This window comes from Esox lucius, chromosome 16 (assembly GCF_011004845.1).
Source record: "Esox lucius isolate fEsoLuc1 chromosome 16, fEsoLuc1.pri, whole genome shotgun sequence".
NCBI classification, from domain to species: domain Eukaryota; kingdom Metazoa; phylum Chordata; class Actinopteri; order Esociformes; family Esocidae; genus Esox; species Esox lucius.
In genome coordinates this window covers 31,558,808-31,580,369 of record NC_047584.1, presented here as the reverse complement: position 1 = coordinate 31,580,369, position 21,562 = coordinate 31,558,808, and the positions used below count along the sequence as shown (strand labels likewise).

Genomic DNA, 21,562 nt, shown 5'->3' with positions numbered 1-21,562 from the left:
TAATAGTCATGTATTTTTGTAAACAATTCTCCCAGGTCTCCCAGGACGGATTTAACAGATTTTTTTAATTTTAAAGGGTTTAACCATAATGTATTTACCAATATCCAACATATACTGTGACAGATCGGCCTGTAACGTTACGGGAATAAATGTGTATTTCCCCGATGGATACGGTTCATCGTCTGTGATGTACTTGACTTCTGAAAATGGTCTTGACACGCGCTATGGACCAATAACCAGTAATCCCCACCCAGGTAGTAAATTACATTATATAGTATGGTAATAGTACGTTTAGTTAAACCATTAGGCACGGGTGATCAATACACCCCCCCCCCCCCCCCCGCCCCCGTGGCTATAACTGGATCTTCTAAAACCTGACCTCATACATGTACGCTCGTGACGATGCGACCGTTAAGGATGCACTTTTTAAGAGAATGTGAACGAAACACGCTCGCTGATACGGCGAGGTGGGTGGGCACACTTCCCAAGTATAAGTATGGAAACGACCTCATCTCGTCCGAACGTAACGGACTTCTACTTGAGAGACGGAGATGGGTGCTCACATGCGACCACAGCCAACAATGAAATTATATGTGGTGAGTTGCCTATCTTCACTGTGTATAGTCTCTGTGGACTTTGTTTTGCTGTTTGACTTATTGTAACTGTTTAATCCATTATTCCGATGTGTAAACTGAGATGAGAGCAGAGTGTTGGTGAACGGAAAAATGCCGGGTTTGCGTTGCAATGTGCTTCTTCAGGTCTTCGCTGCGGAGACAAACCGTTCTGTTTTCTATCAAAATAATCTTTGAAGATAAACAATACATTGGTCAGTGATACATTTATTGGTCATGATCTGTGATTAGACAAACATTTGAAATGATTGTTTAAGAAATACTATTGCAATTATTTTGTATAATTGTTGTTACATTTGTCATCAGTCCAATAATCAATATTTTTTCTTTTATTCGATACTTTTTTCTTTTATTTGATACTTGTGTTTATCATAGATGTCTTACCCTCACTGAATGACACTGTAAATAGATTTGCTTCAACGTGCCTGAATATCAACGTGCTAAAATATTTCTCAACCACATGATTCACATAGCCGTATATAGTATTTTCACTCAGCAACTTCTTTACATTTGTGTGAGGTGACGTTCTAGGTTGAGGTGGGATTTGCCTAACGTGTTGGTTCCATTCATACATTCATGTTTACTTTTCCTAAACCAGTACTGAAATGAACCAAGCCTTGCACAGTGCTATTGGTATTTCTCCCGTGGCTGAAAAGTGACTGTAGTGTAAATATAATTGGAGTAATGTCGTTAAGATGTGCAATTATTCTTTCGTGACGTGTAAAACCAATGTATCAGTTTCTCAGTCCAGATTCCGTCAGATAGGAACTGATGCTTTGAGAACGAATCACATGGATCCTTGTGTTCTTGCACAGGTGATCATGTGCCATGATAACGTTGGTTCCTTGTACTCTGTAAGGACGTCGCTAGAATAGTACCGGGCTAAATCTATAGGCTATTTGTTGCCTTGTTATGCTAAATAAAGCAGTTATTTTCTTTGGTGTGTTTTGCATGCTTAACTTCCCAACTGCGCCTATTGACGTGGTTTGCATGTCCACGCTGAGATCCGTATCATCCCCTTTTTTTCCATCAAGTTCCATTTTAGTCCTGTACATCGGATGATTGTTCTTTTCATTTATCCAAGTCAAATAAACTAAAATATGACCCAGATGAGGACTTGAATGAAAATAGCTTTGTTTCATTTCAATGTTTCATTTTATGAAGTGTAGGCTAATGTTTGTATTGGATATGATAAACTGACTTGCCTTCTGTGTAAATGAACGCAGGTGATATTAATCTCCGAGCAGAGCTGCAGGGAGCCTTTCTTCTATGTGGTCGGGGATCTGGAATGTTATCTTTGAACTCTTTATCTTTACGCGCCGCGGTGTTGTCCGTTACAACCAACTTCCCCAAAATTAGCAGTTCACACACGAGGTGACTGTGAGTGAAAGGTGGGCGAAAAGGTCACTGTGGCGCGCCGCCTTCCCTAATAAAACAGACTTTGTTTATTTAATTTTCAAATGCTGAGGCTGTGCATAAACACACACTTGCATAAAATATGAATACAACACAGAAACACTACGTAACGTGTATTCAGAAAGGATCTACATAATATGCTTCCTTACAGCCACTATAACTTGCTCATTTACATCAGCAGTGTTAGCGCTGGTTTCATTTGATAGTGTTTTTTTCCCTGTCATAATAATATTATACTTGGGACACTATCATATTAAATCTACTTTAATATCATGGTTTATTCCAATCATCAAAATACAAAGGAACAGTGGCAATCTGTGTCATGCAAATTATCACTGCAGGAACACATTCATATTCACATTCCTGTCATCTGTTTCTCAGGGTTAAACATCCTCACATTATTGTAGGAGTTGTGAATTGTTAAATCTGTCTGTTACAAAACAGAATACATTGAAGACAAGGCTTTTGCAGCTTCTTTTATAAAATGCGTAAACACATCTTTCAACAGAAATTCATAAAATCATCTGTAGTTAATTAACAAATACCCACACTGACTTTGCAGACCCCAGCTCCAAGCTTCCTATTTATTATTTATAGTCTGTTAGTTGTAACACATCAAGTCAAGTTATAATGTATAGTCTGTTAGTTGTAACACATCAAGTCAAGTTATAATTTATAGTCTGTTAGTTGTAACACATCAAGTCAAGTTATAATTTATAGTCTGTTAGTTGTAACACATCAAGTCAAGTTATAATGTATAGTCTGTTAGTTGTAACACATCAAGTCAAGTTATAATGTATAGTCTGTTAGTTGTAACACATCAAGTCAAGTTATAATTTATAGTCTGTTAGTTGTAACACATCAAGTCAAGTTATAATTTATAGTCTGTTAGTTGTTACACATCAAGTCAAATTATAATTTATAGTCTGTTAGTTGTAACACATCAAGTCAAGTTATAATTTATAGTCTGTTAGTTGTAACACATCAAGTCAAGTTATAATTTATACTCTGTTAATCGTAACCCATCAAGTCAAGTTATAATTTATAGTCTGTTAGTTGTAACACATCAAGTCAAGTTATAATTTATACTCTGTTAATCGTAACCCATCAAGTCAAGTTATAATTTATAGTCTGTTAGTTGTAACACATCAAGTCGCAACCTTATCTGTCCCAGAAGGCAATTGGTTTTTCAACAAGAAGCACATGAGACCTAAAACATAATGAACATCTGAATCACAATACTGAACACAAGGTGCTAGTGTATCAGCCATGGGTGACAGACAGCAGTCTACGGTCACATCGGTCAGTCTACGGTCACATTTGGTCAGTCTACGGTCACATCGGTCAATCCTGGGTGACAGCGGTCAGTCCTGGGTGACAGCGGTCAGTCCTGGGTGGCAGCAGTCAGTCTTGGGTGGCAGCCGGTCAGTCCTGGGTGACAGCGGTCAGTCCTGGGTGACAGCAGTCAGTCTTGGGTGGCAGCCGGTCAGTCCTGGGTGACAGCGGTCAGTCCTGGGTGACAGCAGTCAGTCTTGGGTGGCAGCCGGTCAGTCCTGGGTGACAGCGGTCAGTCCTGGGTGACAGCAGTCAGTCTTGGGTGGCAGCCGGTCAGTCCTGGGTGACAGTGGTCAGTCCTGGGTGGCAGCGGTCAGTCCTGGGTGACAGCGGTCAGTCCTGGGTGACAGCCGGTATAGAATTACCCTAATAATCAATATTCATATAAATAATATTACTCACTGCACATTCTCAAACATCAAGTTAACATTATAAAAAAACACTTCACAATTCTGATTGCATTACCATCAACATCACATCATCCTCATTAACATCTCCCTGATTGCATTACCATCATCAACGTCACATCATCCTCATTAACATCTCCCTGATTACATTACCATCATCAATGTCACATCATCCTCATTAACATCTCCCTGATTGCATTGCCATCATCAACGTCACATCATCCTCATTAACATCTCCCTGATTGCATTACCATCATCAACGACACATCATCCTCATTAACATCTCCCTGATTGCATTACCATCATCAATGTCACATCATCCTCATTAACATCTCCCTGATTGCATTGCCATCATCAACGTCACATCATCCTCATTAACATCTCCCTGATTGCATTACCATCATCAACGTCACATCATCCTCATTAACAACTTCCTTGACATCCATGGACAAACAAAAGACAAAGGACAGACAAGCCTTCCTCATCCCTCTGTTCAAAAGGCTGATGGCAGAAAGGAATGCTCCTTTCTGTTGGTCTTAGCAGTGGGGACTGTTATCCTGGAGCCAGGGTGTAAGACCTAAATGTCATGGTGATGTAGGGGGTTGGGTGGCCAGAGGATGGATTCTGCCTTCCACAACACTTGTCAGCAGAAATCAGAGCCTTTGGAAGATTGCCTGCGGCTAAATTATGCTCAGTTACTGTAGACATACTCTCCCAGTGACACACACAGTCCTGCAGTATAAATCTCTGCTTGTGTGCTCAAGCTCAAGTTCTGTTTTTTAGTTTTGGCAACGATTGGTTTGCAGTCAGTTTAGTTAAGGGCCGAAGGCTGGATCAGTCTCTGTCTGAGTGCTCTAACTAGGTTACATGAGATCTGAGAGTACATGAGATCGGTCTGAGATTCCTGGCCACTGGTTGTAAAAGTGGCGCTGTCAAAGCAGAAAGGTCCACTATGTATGTATGTATGTATGTATGTGCCTATTTGTGCCCTATGTCATCAAATCCACACACTTTTAAACGTGGAATTTCATGGCTGCCTGAGGAATGATGAAAGTGATTCTACTTATAGGTCATCCACAAATAAACAACCGCCCAAAATGGGAGGTTTAAAAAAAGATTTTGAAAATCATGAAAGTCCCAGAGTGCATCTTTAAAGGCTGAAGGCGGGATCAGTCAGAGACTGAGGCTTCTAATTGGGGCATTTTACAGTCAGTCTAGTTAGAGGCTGTGGGCCTGGTGAAGAGTGAACAGACCACCTGCTCAGCAGGACTTCCTCTATCTGTTAGCTGTGCAGTCCACTGGTCTGGTCCTACTACTCCTGTGTTGTTGTTTGTTTTGTATTTCCATACCTGTTCCTGTTCCCTTCATAGTGCACTACTTTAAAGGCAGGGCTCTGATCTAATGTAGGGCACTGGACTGGAAACGGGGTGCCATTTGGGGAGCGGGCTGTGTTCCTCTTATTCAACTGCAGGTGCTTTCCTTATTCTATATGATTGTCTCTCTTTTGGGTAGACGGTGGCCTAGGTTAAAATAGAAAAAGCATTCTGATAAAAAGCATTCTGATAATTTTATTTATTGGATTTTCAATTACACCTTGCATATGTTTGACGATTTCCGTGCTGTTTTCTGTGGCCCGTACCAGGAGGCCGACAAGCTGAACAACAACACAGTGGCAGGCCGCAAACTGTTCACCACTCCCAAACACCCCACTCCTCAGGCAGGTCACTACTTCGGACCTAAACCGAAATAGCCCCCCCCCCGTCAATAAGTAGTGCCATTATGAAGGCGAAATGCAGGCATTTGGAACAAGGCCTGTGTGTTATAGTGGGACTGTGCAGCGTCTATAACTTGAAATCAAGCATTCCATGTAGGGTGGCTGGCTGCCACAGGAGGGACCCAATGTGGCTTCCCTTCAGACCATCACAACATTGTTATTATGGGCGTCAGACGCCCCGGGGAGGCGTGTCACTTCGCCTGTAAAGCCTGCGGCAGTGTGTTCTGAAATGGTGACATGTAACCGGGTAATGTGAGGTGAAAAGTTCATCGTCTTGATTCGATAACCTGATCCATACGCAGCGTCGTCCGCTTGGAATTAAACAGCTCAGGCGGGTTTGACAGTTTACACTGAGGATTCGTCTGCTAGCCAAGCCATCTGATTCGGGGGAAGCAAATGGGTTTGGCCTGCATAGTGGAGGGAGGGGGAGAAGGGGTGGGAGATGGTAACCCAATGGATGATAACGTTACACAAAAAAGAACGTCAAGGAGAATGAACAGTGGGGAGAACAAGTATTTGATACAGTGCCGATTTTGCAGGTTTACCTACTTACAAAGCATGTGGAGGTCTGTAATTTTTATCATAGGTACACTTCAACTGTGGGAGATTTTTTACATTCACATTGTATGATTTTTTGTTAATAACATTGCATTTTATTGCATGACATAAGTATTTGATCACCTTCCAACCAGTAAGAAATCACAGACCTGTTAGTTTTTCTTTAGGAAGCCCTCCTGTTCTCCACTCATTACCTGTATTAACTGCACCTGTTTGAACTTACCTGTATAAAAGACACCCGTCCACACACTCAATCAAACCGATTCCAACCTCTCCACAATGGCCAAGACCAGAGAGCTGTGTAAGGACATCATGGATACAATTGTAGACCTGCACAAGGCTGGGATGAGCTACAGGACAATAGGCAAGCAGCTTGGTGAGAAGGCAACAACTGTTGGCGCAATTATTAGAAAATGGAAGAAGTTCAAGATGACGGTCAATCTCCTTCGGTATGGGGCTCCATGCAAGATCTCGCCTCGTGGGAAATCAATGATCATGAGGAAGGTGAGGGATCAGCCCAAAACTGCATGGCAGGACCTGGTCAATGACCTGAAGAGAGCTGGGACCACAGTCTCAAAGAAAACCATTAGTAACACAATACGCCGCCATGGATTAAAATCCTGCAGCGTATGCAAGGTCCCCCTGCTCAAGCCTGCGCATGTCCAGGCCCGTCTGAAGTTTGCCAATAACCATCTGGATGATCCAGAGGAGGAATGGGAGAAGGGCATGTGGTCTGATGAGACAAAAATAGAGCTTTTTGGTCTAAACTCCGTGTTTGGAGGAAGAAGGATGAGTACAACCCCAAGAACACCATCCCAACCGTGAAGCATGGAGGTGGAAACATCATTCTTTGGGGATGCTTTTCTGCAAAGGGGACAGGACGACTGCACCGTATTGAGTGGAGGATGGATGGAGCCATGTATCGCGAGATCTTGACCAACAACCTCCTTCCCTCAGTAAGACCATTGAAGATGGGTCGTGAATGGGTCTTCCAGCATGACAACGACCCAAAACACACAGCCAGGGCAACTAAGGAGTGGCTCTGTAAGAAAATCTTTGGAGGGAGCTGAAATCCGTATTGCAGAGCGACAGGCCCGAAACCTGAAGGATCTGGAGATGGTCTGTATGGAGGAGTGGGCCAAAATCCCTGCTGCAGTGTGTGCAAACCTGATCAAGAACTACAGGAAACATATGATCTCTGTAATTGCAAACAAAGGTTTCTGTACCAAATATTAAGTTCTGCTTTTCTGATGTATCAAATACTTATGTCATGCAGTAAAATGCTAATCAATTAGTTAAAAATCATACAATGTGATTTTCGGGATTTTTGTTTTAGATTTCGTCACTCACAGTTGCTTTGTAAGTGGGAAAAACTTCAAAATCGTTATTGTATCAAATACTTGTTCTACCCACTGTAAAAAAATATGTTATTGAAGAGTAGCGAAAGGATCAGACGGGAATTCAGCAGAAAGGCATGGGAGAGGAAGGAATGGCCAAGGAATGAAGACTTGGGAAATCCCAGCCTTTTTTATTCTCCATGTGACACTTGGTTTCCTCATTTGACCAGGAGCCAGTGTAGAAATCATCCAGGCCAAGGCCCTCAACACATTGGAATAGATGCTACTCAGGGCTGTTGCTTTGGGATGGTTCCTCTTCCCAAACGGCTCCCTACTCTATGTAGTTCTCTATAGGGCCCTGCACAACATTAGTGCCCTAGTGAGTTGGTTATAGGGTGAGATTTGGGATGTCTCCATGTTTTTCATGGCAGGGGGATAGGGGGAAGTCCATGGAGGGAGAATTCCTTTGCAGAGAGATGCTGTTCGTGGCATCTGGGCCACAGTCAATCACATCGACGTCTCCGTTTGGTACTGGCTGGTTTCGGGCTTCGTGTTGCTTTCCCGACAATCACTCTGTCAATTAGGAAAAGAAAACCCAGAATGCTTGGCATCCTGGCAGCTGTTTACTCTTAACATACGCATTGTCTTTTTGGGGCTTTTTATTTTCTCTCTTTCTGCACAGTAAAAGTAAAAAGTATTGGAAAATGTTTATTTGATCTGAGGAACCCTTTTTTGGAACTCAAACATAAGTTTCATGACAAAGGGTTCTACTTAGAATCGTTCACGCCCCAATCAATTTGTTTTTGAAAGAGAAATGGTGACTTTTACAGTTCTCTGAAAGGCAAGAAAGGTTGTACATGTATGCATATAATATTATAAATGACATAAAGTTTTCTGAACAAATCCAGTCAGATTATGACATGTTTTTATTGGTAGAACCCTTCAGTGATCAAGGTAGAACACTTAGCGAAGGGTTCTACAAAACATGCATCGACACGTAGAACACTTAGCGAAGGGTTCTACAAAACATGCATCGACACGTAGAACACTTAGCGAAGGGTTCTACAAAACATGCATCGACACGTAGAACACTTAGCGAAGGGTTCTACAAAACATGCATCGACACGTAGAACACTTAGCGAAGGGTTCTACAAAACATGCATCGACACGTAGAACACTTAGCGAAGGGTTCTACAAAACATGCATCGACACGTAGAACACTTAGCGAAGGGTTCTACAAAACATGCATCGACACTGATTCACCTACGGGTGTATGTGTTTGTCTCTCTCTTCACTCTCCACCTCTCTCTCCTTATCTCTCCATCTCACTCTTTTCTCCTCTTATCATGCTTTCTCTTTCCCCTCCACCTCTCCCTCTCCTCCTTTTACTCCTCCCACTAAATAAATCACTATTCTCCTCCTTTCTTCATCCCTCCCTTGCCTCCAACTCTTTCTCCATCTCTCATTCCCCTCACATCACTCTCACCTCCCCCTTTCTTCTCTTCTCCACCCTCCCCCTCTCCATCCCTCCCTGACCTCCCCCTCTCCTCCCTCTCTACTCTCCCACCCCCTCTCTCTCTGTAGCTCTTTGTGGTATCCTTCTCCTGGGCCTTCCACGAGATCCCGTCCCCCAAGTACCAGCATCGCGACCCTTTGACCTCTGAACCCCTCCTCTGTGACCAGTGTCCACCGGGGACCGCCGTCCTGACCCACTGCACCGCCAGCTCCCCTACCGCCTGCTCGCCGTGCCCCGCCCGGTCCTTCTCAGAACACTGGCACTGGGGCGACAGCTGCCAGTTCTGCACGGCCGTCTGCAAAGAGAGGCAGCTGGTCCGGCGGGAGTGCAACAGCACCCACGACCAGCTGTGTGAGTGTGTGCCGGGCCACCACCTGCTGGTGGAGTTCTGCGTCAAACACACTGCCTGTCAGCCTGGCTATGGGGTCATCGCTCCAGGTAGGGAATTCACCTCACCTGATCCATTGGCTGGTCTTTGTTCTTTGAAACTGAAATTACACCTTGGTGTGCGGGACCTTGTTTCCCATATTTGATAATAGTTTTAGCCTTATGACGTCCCGCTCTTGTGATTTTGATGGGTGTGTAAAATAAAAATGTTAAATTTTTAGGAATGTTCTGTGTAGAACATGGGCCCCATGTGGAGCCAAAAGGGGTTTTACCTTGAACCAAATGGTTTTACCTGGAACCGAACTGATATGGAACACATTTTGGAACCCTTATTACAGCTATGCACCGCATATACCAAAAGGTTGGAAGATGTTTTTCCTCACCAGGCCAGGTCCTAAGAGAGGGAAGTGTTTTCTTAGCCTGCGATAGGCCTAGTCAGCCCCTGTCACAGCACCAATGCACTCGGCATTAGTCAGAGTCCGCTAATTCACCGTCCCAGATGGGTTCTCCTCTGTGCCACCCGAGCGACGATAATCAGCTCCTTGGAAAAGGCTGAGGAGGAGCTGGGGAGTGACACTACTACTCAGTAGAGAGAATAACTGCGTGTTCCAGCCACCCGGGCCTCTCCTGTCAGCTGGCTCTTATTCCCGGGACCGAGCCCTCCTTTGGACCTGAGCCCGCTGAGTCCCGGGCCAAGGGTAGTGCATTAGCACAGAAATAGGGCACCATTTGGGAGCGTTGTCAGGCCAGACACTAAACTACGTCTTAGTAATTTGTCTCCGTCCTCTTTGTTTTACTGTAACGGTTCACCGCTTTTGGTCCTGGCGTGTGATTTGGATGTGTTTGAGGAGAGGAAGAGTGGAGGGATGAGGAGAGCTGAGTGGACGAGAGGAGGGTTTTTTGGCCAGAGTTTTACTATCAACGGTGTGATAAATGTCTCTGTCAGGGATGATGAATAGAGAGAGACGTTCCAGATTCTGCTGGAGACCCTTCCACTTGACTGGAGACTGGAATATATTTCCTAATTCTATCATAGTTAACTGACTGGTTTGGTAGATTTTCCTATGTGTCTACATATATATATATATATAGATGTTAGACAGAGAAAGACGATCTCTGTCGACTGTACATCACGCCAGCAAGAGAGGCTTTCGTTTAATTGTTTCTAGTTTTTCAGAAGTAAAAAATTTTCCTTCCAACTTAATGTCAGATAGCTCCTCATCCTTAAAATCTGTGGGCCAAGAGAAGCAATAAAAACTCTACGAGCCATTGAAAACTTCAACTAACCTTAACTACAGCTATCAGAAAAGATGGAAGTAAGATGCAAGTAGTCAAGGTGTGTGCATGTAATATCTGGGCACATATACTGCTGCAGCATATATGTATGTATATATATAATATATTATACACACAGATACAAATAATGATACAACATTTCCTGAAATAAACCAAATAGGATTCAGGCATTAAAAAAGAAACCTGCTTACCATTCCTGATTCTTTCCATTGATTTTTGGCTAGCAGTGGCTAAAGATAGCTGAGGTTTGTTATGGCTGTCTACAGGGAACAGAACCTTGGTTTTTCCTTGGCCTGTAGACTGTTGCCCGAGTGAGGAACTACCTAACCATCTGTTTAAGAAAGAAAAGGTACATTTTCTGTTAAAATCAGTGTGGTCAGTGTGTAAACAAGGCTTTGGGACTATGCCTATTGTTCAGACAGACAGATGATAAACAGACAGGCTGTCAGACACTTTTGGGGGTGTGTCACTGTTCCACTCCCTGGCACCTCCAGGAGAGGGTGCTGTAGCCATCTCCTACATGTTCTACACTTTATTTCAGCAGCAAAGATTTTACATATCCAACACCAGTAATCCAAGTATGCAGTAGACACCCAAGTGGACCGTAGTATTGTTGAAACAGTGACCCACTCAGGATACTTCCTGAAACTACTATCTAGGTTCTGTAACAAATAGGTAGCTGAGGAGGTACTCAGGAGGCTTCGCCACTCAACACTGTCTTTGGCGGGGGTCTGTCCGTGCTACAGGCCACCAGAGCTTGCCTCACAAAACCCTTGTAGCTGCGTTATAATGGAACATTTAGTGGAATGACAATATTACATGGTATCACTTCCCCACTGCTGTTGGGATTGGATGTGATATTCGCCTAAAGCTTATTGCCGAATGCTTTTGTGATTCATCGGTCTTCCACGTGTGTGGCGGGGGGAGCCAATCCCAGATGGTAGCTCCTTTAACTTTATTGGATGGCAACTATGAAATAAGAACGCATGACGGAATGAGTCATGCGTTTTCTGATACATCTACTAAATTAAGTGGATTATGTAGCAAACGGGAAATTATGAGCAAATAGAGCCAAGTGTTGCATAACTGTTGATATTGTGTCTTTCTGGCAAGTAAAAGTCAAGAGGCCAGGACTGATGGCTGGTACAGGGTTCTCTGATGCAGAACTGTCTGTTCCAGAGGTCTCTGGTACAGGGTTCTCTGATGCAGAACTGTCTGTTCCAGAGGTCTCTGGTACAGGGTTCTCTGATGCAGAACTGTCTGTTCCAGAGGTCTCTGGTACAGGGTTGTCTGATGCAGAACTGTCTGTTCCAGAGGTCTCTGGTACAGGGTTCTCTGATGCAGAACTGTCTGGTCCAAGGGGTTTTTCTCCAGAGCTGTCCTACACAACAATACTGGTATGACAGGAGGATGCTGGTATTGATGTGAGGCGAGGTGAATATAGTGTGACCATCACCCTGACAGACATCCCCTCCTTCACACTTCCCTATACCCAGGAAGATTCTGTATGTTTCCCAAATAACACCCTCCTACATAAATATAAAGTGCCCTAGGTCAAACTAAGAGCACTACATAGGTTACCCCTTAGGACACACAATAGATATTCCTCTTACAGACAGACTCTTGAGTACACCAACCAATGAGTACATCAGTATCTCCAAATGCCTTCTCTCCCTGGAAACTGAAACAGTGGAACTGCATAATGAAGTAGATTAACAGTGGTCTGCACCAGGTCTAAAGAGAATGTTGTTTTGTCTTTGTCACACTGCCTCAAAGTACATGAAGGTGATCTGTGAGTCACTCTAGTACAATCAATTATGCACTGTCATGTTTGTCGGTCATGGGGAACGAAGTCATAGATCATCACTCTGAAACTGGGCCATACCTTTCACTATTGTCCAGCTTTCACTTCTGTTTTCAAAGACGGATCTGATACACCCAGTTGGGACTGACTGAGAGGGACCACATTGTTCTTTTGAGTTCATTCACTATTTGAGTTTATAGAAACTCCAGTGGTTTGTTGTGAAAGACCAGTTAACTCGACGTTTGATGAATCACCTGAGAACCGAGAGGACATTCTGGTTCAATGAGCTGCATGATTCAAACTTCAGTCCACTACTCTTTCTCATCGTCTGTGATGCGAGAAAACATGAACACTGGTTGTTTGAGATTCCATTACATCCTTGTTATAGTAGTTTATTTGTGTTTATCTCCTAGGTACCCCGGACAGTGACACCGTTTGTGAGGCATGTCCGCGCGGCCATTTCTCAAGTAGGTTGTCAGCCAGCGAGCCTTGTGTACCCCACAGGAACTGCTCTGAGCTGGGGTGGAAGATGTTGCGACAAGGCACCCCAACCCAGGACACGCTGTGTGAGAACAAGTCTAAAGGATCAGTCCTCGAATGCTCCCATCACCAAACACTGTGCCACGCTGGTGAGACCCAGACCAAATACACACAGCTACATTCATTTGATTAACCAATGACTGAATCGCCTGTGAACGTTGAGTGACCGCAGCGGTAATGTCAAACCTTGCGTGAGATTGCGACGTCACAAAACTGCGGGGGGAGGAAATTGATGTGGGTTATATTTTTGAAAAAATGTTTTGGGTGTTTCTTTTGCCGATTTCAGTGTTTGATTGAAGGTGTGATTATTTGAGAATGTGTTGGTAAGATTTTGGTTAACCAGCATTAAAGTTAGTGGAACCCACTAGGTCTGCATTTGTTTTTGGGTCTCTATATCTCCTTGTGTGCAGTCTTGTTAGCAGCCTTGGTTTGGAGTGGATAATAGGATCTATAGATACTGAGATCTCTCCTGGTCATTAATTATTTTAGCAGCTTACTATTATCGAATCAGACTCTGGCAGGCAGTTGAGACTTCCTTAACATCAATAGTTGCACACATGACCACGCCGTCTCACTCAAGTCTTTTGTTCCTTTGTGACGATGTAGAGGGTTACAGTGAAATTGCGAAATGTCTGGGGGGTCCCTGAAGAGATGGGTTTCTTAACCGGGGACAGTGTTTCTCCTGAGCAGCATGACTTCGTCCTGTTTGCTCTGGTAAAACCCCAGGAGCTTCCAACTAGTGTGTGCGTCTCATATCCTCCACCGGTTATCCATAATCCAGAGAGGAAACTGAGTCATTCAGAGAGGTTTCTGGAGGGTATGAATGTTACTGAGGCCAACACCAGTACAGATGCTGCTGAGAATGCCCACACACACACACACACACCGACACACACACCTGACACACACACCCGACACACACACACACACCGACACACACACCTGACACACACACCGACACAAACACCTGACACACACACCGACACACACCGACACACACACACCCAACAAACACACACCGACGCACACACACCGACACACACACCGGACAAACACACACCGACACACACACACTGACACACACCCACGCGACACACACACACCGACACACACACCCGACAAATACACACCGACACACCCATCCGACACACATACCTGACACACACACCTGACACACACACCCGACACACATACCTGACGCACACACCGACACACACACCGACACACACACACTGACACAAACACCTGACACACACACCGACACACACCGACACACACACACCCAACAAACACACACCGACGCACACACACCGACACACACACCGGACAAACACACACCGACACACACACACTGACACACACCCACGCGACACACACACACCGACACACACACCCGACAAATACACACCGACACACCCATCCGACACACATACCTGACACACACACCTGACACACACACCCGACACACATACCTGACGCACACACCGACACACACACCGACACACACACACCGACACAAACACCTGACACACACACCGACACACACCGACACACACACACCCAACAAACACACACCGACGCACACACACCGACACACACACCGGACAAACACACACCGACACACACACACTGACACACACCCACGCGACACACACACCCGACAAATACACACCGACACACCCATCCGACACACATACCTGACACACACACCTGACACACACACCCGACACACATACCTGACGCACACACCGACACACACACCTGACACACACACCCGACACACACACCCGACACACATGTAACTGAATACCAGTGGGATGACTGCTACTAGTAAAAGTCCCAGAACTGTTTTTGTCCGTTGGGAGTGATGCTCTTCCCAAGAATTGGTCTTGAATGGGTTGAGACGTCCATAGAATTACAAGGATCAGTATATTTTATTCATTCATTCATTCATTCTTTATATTTTTTATGCAAATACCACAGATCATTGGGAACGAATTTGAAAAACACAAGCTTAGGAGAAAAAAGGTCTTGGCATTTAAATCCAAGCCATTGTTTGATTTGAGAAAATAATGAAAATGAAAGTGTGTGTTCCAAATTGTACACTGTTACCCTTTATAGTGCACAATCGATTGCAAGAGCCTGATCGGGAAAAGGGTGCCGTTTTGGACCAACCATTGTGTGTTGCATTTCTATTGTGGGTGGGCTGGCACAAAGACAAGGAAGTTGTGTTTTTATGGGCTGGTCTGGTACAGTCTGGATGGACACACACAGACATGCAACAAACCTCCATCTCCACAGATGTGGAGGTGTTCATCTGAAGTGGCTCTTGTCTTCTAGTGAAAGTAATAAAAATCGGTAACTTAATTTACACAGCATTTTTCTCGCACCCAAATGTTTGATGAAAATGAACACGTGAATAAAGAAAGATAATAAATATAATCTTTAACACAGATCATTGTCAGAAAACCACAATGTTACATATTACATATGCAAGTGTCCTGATCCTGGAGATGGTAATGTTACATTTAAAGCTTGTCAGCCTAAAGCTCTTCCATCGACAAGGCCAGAGACTCTGACTGGTATTATACTGTTCCCCAGCCGAGGTGCAGCACAATATAACACCCTGTCATGCTGTTCTGCTTTTTATTCCAGATGAAAGTAATTTAGCAGACACTCTTATTCAGAGCTGCTGATATATTTTCATACTGACCCACCCCCATGGGAATCCAACCCTCAACTATGACTTTTGCAAGCGCAAAGCTCTTTCCAAGCCAACCACAGTGGACCTCTTATTATACTTTTAGCTAACTCAGAAAGTACTCGCCCGCACCTATGCGCTTGGAGGTGAACACATTTACCCAGGCATATACCACGATTGAAATTACAGGCGCCGGCATACAATGAGGACTTGCTAGAGTCTGCCAAGGCAAACGTGTCCAACAACATCACTATTGTGATCAAAACAAAACAGGTGAGGTTTTAGTGTCCTATTTTAAAGACTGTAAATTGGTTGAAGAGAAAAGCTGACCAAAAGATAAACCCACACCGACAAAGAACAGGGGGTAAACATAATGTGGAGACAACAAAACAAGGGAAGAGGTTTTGGGGCTGAAAGTGCTGCTAGTTATTTGAAAAAAAAATCTAAATTGTCAGGTGTGTACTTCTGTTTAAATTCCCATCTCACACTCCGATCTGGAAATACTGGATGTTTCCTTCACAGTCCAGGCGTGATGCCCTCCCTCTCCCTCCCTCTCCCTCCCTCTCCCTCCCTCTCCCTCCCTCTCCCTCCCTCTCTCATGCAGACATTTCACTGTGTGAGGAGGCCATCTTCCAGCCTTTGGCCTCCCTCCGCCTGTCCACTGTCCCTCTGGAGCGACTTCTGGAGAGTCTGCCCGGGAAAAGGGTGGACGGGAAGAATCTGGAGGGGTTAAAGAAGGCCTGCTCCCCACAGCACCAGATACTCCACCTGTTAAGGCTTTGGAGACGGCAGAACAGAGACCAGGATAAACTCTACGGCATCATTCATGGTCAGTGGATTGCATTCAACATCTCAGATGCAGGCTTCTACACGTAAATTCGACATTTGTTAAGACTATTGTCAATAAGCGTGTTTTTCCCTCTCTGTTATTATACTTGAATTACAAATAATTCATGCATGTTGTTAGGTTTGTCAAAATGGCTTCGGACAATGACAGCAATGCAGCAGTTATTCGAGTGACACACATTGAAATGCAAGCTGGTTTCTGTAGATGTTTTTTTAAGGTGTCCCGGGTTGAAGTAGTCCTACATTGTTTTGGCTGATCCATGGAACGTTAGTTATAGTTACTTTGGCTTCTTGAAGGTTCCCCAGCCGTGGCCAGAAGTGTTGGCAGAGGGACTTAATCCAAGTAACGCACCATTTCTTCTAGAGAACAAAAAAACATGTACTTCCTTGGTTTGCAGTTTAACAAAATCAAAAAAAGAAATCCTAAAATGGCCTGGATAATATTACTGGCACCTTGTGGAAGCAGTTAGATATAATTTGATTCCGAGCAGGTGATTCATCTTTACTTTGGATCTGAACTCAGATGCCTTTGAGATGCCTGAAAAAGGAAAATCACTCAATTAAACAGTTTGAATAGAGAAAAGGACACATTCTTCTGTATCGTGTCATTCTGGTTACCACAACCGCATCGAAAGAAAATCAGAGCATTGTCTGAGGAGGTGACACAAGATTGGAGCCAAACATGGACAATTTCAAAGCTGCGGGTCCAATATCCAGAGACATTCTCATTTCCACCGGATGTACTGTTATCAAAAGGCGTAACGCCCATGCCTCTGTGCCCAATCTCCTTGGATGTGGCCCCAAGAGAGAATTGGATGAAATGTTGTAGTGTGGGATTGTTTGATTGGCGGAGGGGCCACCACAATCGGCCATACAGATTCAAGCTGACCTTTGGACACAAGGTAACACTGGGCAACGACCTGGGACAATGAGGCGTAGTCCGGTGAAACCCAATGAAATACAAGCTCCTTAATGTGTCCCCGGTTGATGCAGTCCTATAATGTTCGGCATGATCTGTGGCTTGTTGGTTACGGCACGGTCGGCTTCTTGGAGGTACTGCCTCAAATAAAACGCGATTGCCCATCTTCTGATTTCCTCCCACAGGTGTGAGCCAATGTGAGCGAAAGGTGTCCAAGTGCGCCAGTCTTAAAGACCTGACCCTTGGTGACCTTCTGGCGGTAATGGACAGTCTCCCAGGGACCAAGGTTCCGGTGGAGGACATCCGGGCCATGGTTTCCTCCTGCCGCTCCCCGCAGTACCTCCTGCAGCTCCTCCACCTCTGGAAGAACCTTAACAGAGACATGGATCTTGCTAAGGTATTGCCCAGCCACCATTTGCTTACAGTGAACGTGCCTGTAATCAGTTTTGTTTAGTTGTTGGGAGTTTATTTATTTACTTGGGAGGTAGGAGAAAACTAATCTTGGACGTAAATGAGGAAGGCATCGGCAGAGCACAAATCACTTGATTAACATTTACAGAAGGAATAATTTTCTGTTCCATGCTCCAGCCACAATATGATAATCAGAAATGTGTCCATGTTTTACATTGAATTTAGTTTTTTTATCCAAGTTATCGGAGTGGCTGTAGTTGTCACTTTTTTGGCAAACCAACGGTCTGTGCATTTGTGAATCGTGTACAACAGCACACACTACTGGGAAAATTACAGGTAGGGAGTTTAATAACAGTGCCCTAAAATGCATTAACTTTGTGTGGCTTAGGATGCCCTAGCGCTCTAGGCTGATGTCTCTAGTACACATGTACTGCCACAGTGTGGGTTCAGCGTGGGTTTGAATCCAAACCCTCTGATCTTTCAGTAAACCTCTGTCCACACTGTCTCTGTGAAATAAAATATAACAACCCCCCCCAAAAAAAATAATCACTTCAGGCTTTGGCTTGAAATATATCCCAACAAATTAAAAGTGTGCACCCACAGTTAACATGCTGAATGATCATGATTCAATGCAACGTGTTTTTTTCTAACAGTCATCTCTTATTGTGCGAAGGGTATTAATAAACAGTCCAGTTATGTAGCCTAGAGTACTGTTATCATTGTGATCGGTAAGACATGAAGTCAAGTATGATTGTTTGAACTGCAGAGACTGTCTGGTCAATAGACACATGGGCACAAAAAACACGCTGAGAAGCTCCTGGAAACTCTGGATACCTTCCTCTGGTGCACAGACATTTTTTGACTTGGGTTATATATTGCACAAACACATTACATTCAATTATGTATCTTGCATATTGTATCAATGTATTGAAATTAACCTAAACCTAATCAATCAACTGATCTCTTGAAGGGCCTGGCACAAAGCCCAAGAAGGCTTCGGCTGCAGGGAGCCCCACAGCCTCTCATCAGGAGCATCAAGAAGATCAATCGGATCATCTCCACCTCTTCCATACACAAGATGTACGAGAAGATGTTCCACAACATTATTCACGATGGGAGCTGCTTCAAAACCAAACCCCACAATGAGTAGGATGTAAAAGGAGGACAGTGTTAGCCTGGGTGCCAATCTGTTTCTGCTCTTTTGCCAAATCCTTGTGGGATTTTTATATCAAGGAGTAGGTATGATGGCACAGACAGACTGATGCCCAGGCTAGGATGGCAAACTGGACTAATCTAAAATTAAGCTTGTCAATGGGAGACTAGCTGAGAGTACAACTTCAAGGTGCAGTATGTAGAATTTGAGAATTGTCATATTGGAAAATGTCCATAATATATCCAGTGGAATGATAGTCATTCATAACATTTATTCACCTGAAATTATTTTCTGTTGTCAAATGGAAAAGCTTTTTCCTCAAACAAAAAATGGCAAGTGAAATGTGTGCGTCATTTTCTGGTTGATGACATTCTATTCTATGCCGTATGGAAACAAACACTCTGTAGTGTTTCAAATCATTGTGCCGTCTACATCGCTTTTCTATATTTTTTAATATCTGAAAATGTATTTTTCACAGCTTTTTAAGCTGGTCGACAACTGAAAGTGAGTAGAGCAACTGCGCCGTAAAGGAGAGTTGGTTTGAACATGACCCGGTGTTGCTACTATTCACCTAGCCTCCAGATGAAGAAAAAATTCTACATATTGACCATCTAGGTGCAAGTTGGGATTCACCCCTATGTAAAAATCAGTGTTGGGGTCAGTTGGATTGAAATTCAATTTATGAATAGGATATTGTTTTTCATAGGTTTTATGAGGACATTTTTTCAATTCTCAAATTGAATTTGAAACTCACTTGTTGGAAGCACTGAATTGAACACTAAATTGATCCCGACCACAGTGAAAAGAGAAAGCTATTTAAAGTTGTACATAATCCACTATTTTTTAGAGAGGGGGAATGGGTTGGGGTCGTCTTGTTTTTTCACTCTTTTAAAAGGAGGAGATTGCTTTCATAATGATGTCTCACACTGCGTCAGATATAGTGCCCTGGTCAGAAGGGGCGCAGTCTTTCGGGAATAGGGTGTCGTTTTGTATCCACCCATGCTGACATGCAGAGCTTCATTGAAACATTTTAAACAATGTCAGGATTTATGAATGTACAAAGGTGTGCAATTTGTTTTCTATTTAAATTGATGTTTTCTTAACTGAATTTGTTGTGAAAGCTTGTCTTTATTTTCTCTTTATTACAACTGTCAATGCTGAAAGTATGAAGTTACAATGTAATTTGTTTGAAACTGAAGGGAATTTTTGTAAGTCATTTTTGTATAGAAAATTATGGATCTTTATTTTGGATTTTTGTTTCAGGTCCTTATTTTTTTAGAACGTGATGGCAAATTATCTGATTAAAGTCTATTTCATAAAACTGTTAATTGATTTGTTAAATTGCTATTTGTTATGTCCCCTCTGTGAATGTAGAGGGCTTGTCTCATCAGTGAAACTCTTTAGCCCTTTTACTTTTCAGAGGACAAGTTTGGAAGGGGAATTTATTGGTGGTTATTCGTCCAAGTTTGCTGGTTAATGTATTATTTCCTTTAGACTTGGTTTTGATACTGATATCACAGGAAGCAATTTGAAGTCAGATATTGGCTGGAACCACAAAAAGGAAGCCACCCTCAACATAGCATCTATTCCAAGGTAATGGTAGCTCAGTATAAAATTGCTCACCTGGTCTGGATTATGTAACTGTAAATTAGTTTTGCCAGCCTGTCTCGTTAGAAAGTTAAATCCTTATTATGTTATTTAGTCTGGTCTGAGATTACACCATTCGTGTATTACCATGCTCTTTCGAAATTGATCAGTCTTAAGGTGTTCTTTGTCATATGACAAATAAACGCACAGTGAGGCCTTTTCAGTGGTTTACCAGTTCCCTCACGACAGCACAACAACAACTGAAATACTATGGTAAACAAATACATAACATAAGTAGGCTATAATAAGGAAAAGATACTAACAAAGAAAATCTGGCAGCATCGGCGCTAAGGTGTGTGTGTGGCCAGAATGTGAGTGCATGCGAGTGAGTTGTGCAGGAACATTGTGCGTCTGGGTTGTGTGTTGTGCTTAATGCCCGGGTCCTTCGTCGTCTCCGAGGTTCTCCCCCCAACACCTTGCCCCCACCAATCCATTCATTTTAAAAGCCTTCCTGTGTTCTCTCACAAAAAACAAACATTGCAAAAGGTTCAGTGCTTTTATCCATTCAAGCGGACGGTGAATGGAGGTCATAAAATAAACAAGGGCACCAATCATTTTCACACCATCTCCTACTTCAGAAATGTGTAACTTTGGTTGCTTCCCTTGAATCACTAATGAAGTGCCAGTAATTGAACAATGTATTCCACATGATGAGCATTTTCAGTTTCGCTCATTTCCTGTGTTAATTTATCTGCTCGTCGTTATCAAGGTGCCAATGAATTGGTGGTGACAGTAAAAGTGAATGGGTTTGGTACAAGTCCATAGGAACAGTGAATGTGTTTGGTACAAGTCCACAGTGAAAGTGTAGAGATTTGGAACTCAGCCACCCTTGTTTTGAACAGGAATGGGGACACTGACCAAAACTGATCTTTAGTGTTCTCAT

At 43.5% G+C, this 21,562-nt stretch overlaps 1 protein-coding gene across 1 annotated transcript; it reads left to right on the top strand.

The window, feature by feature from the left end:
* Positions 1 to 461: 461 nt before the first annotated feature.
* Positions 462 to 20,360, top strand: LOC105016522 (tumor necrosis factor receptor superfamily member 11B). The gene is made up of 6 exons (XM_010880417.4): positions 462 to 596; positions 9,044 to 9,413; positions 12,876 to 13,091; positions 16,308 to 16,532; positions 17,654 to 17,865; positions 18,850 to 20,360. The coding sequence occupies exons 1-6, from the start codon at positions 552 to 554 to the stop codon at positions 19,027 to 19,029; spliced, it is 1,248 nt and encodes a 415-aa protein (XP_010878719.2). The 5' UTR covers positions 462 to 551; the 3' UTR covers positions 19,030 to 20,360.
* The last annotated feature ends 1,202 nt before the right edge of the window (positions 20,361 to 21,562 follow it).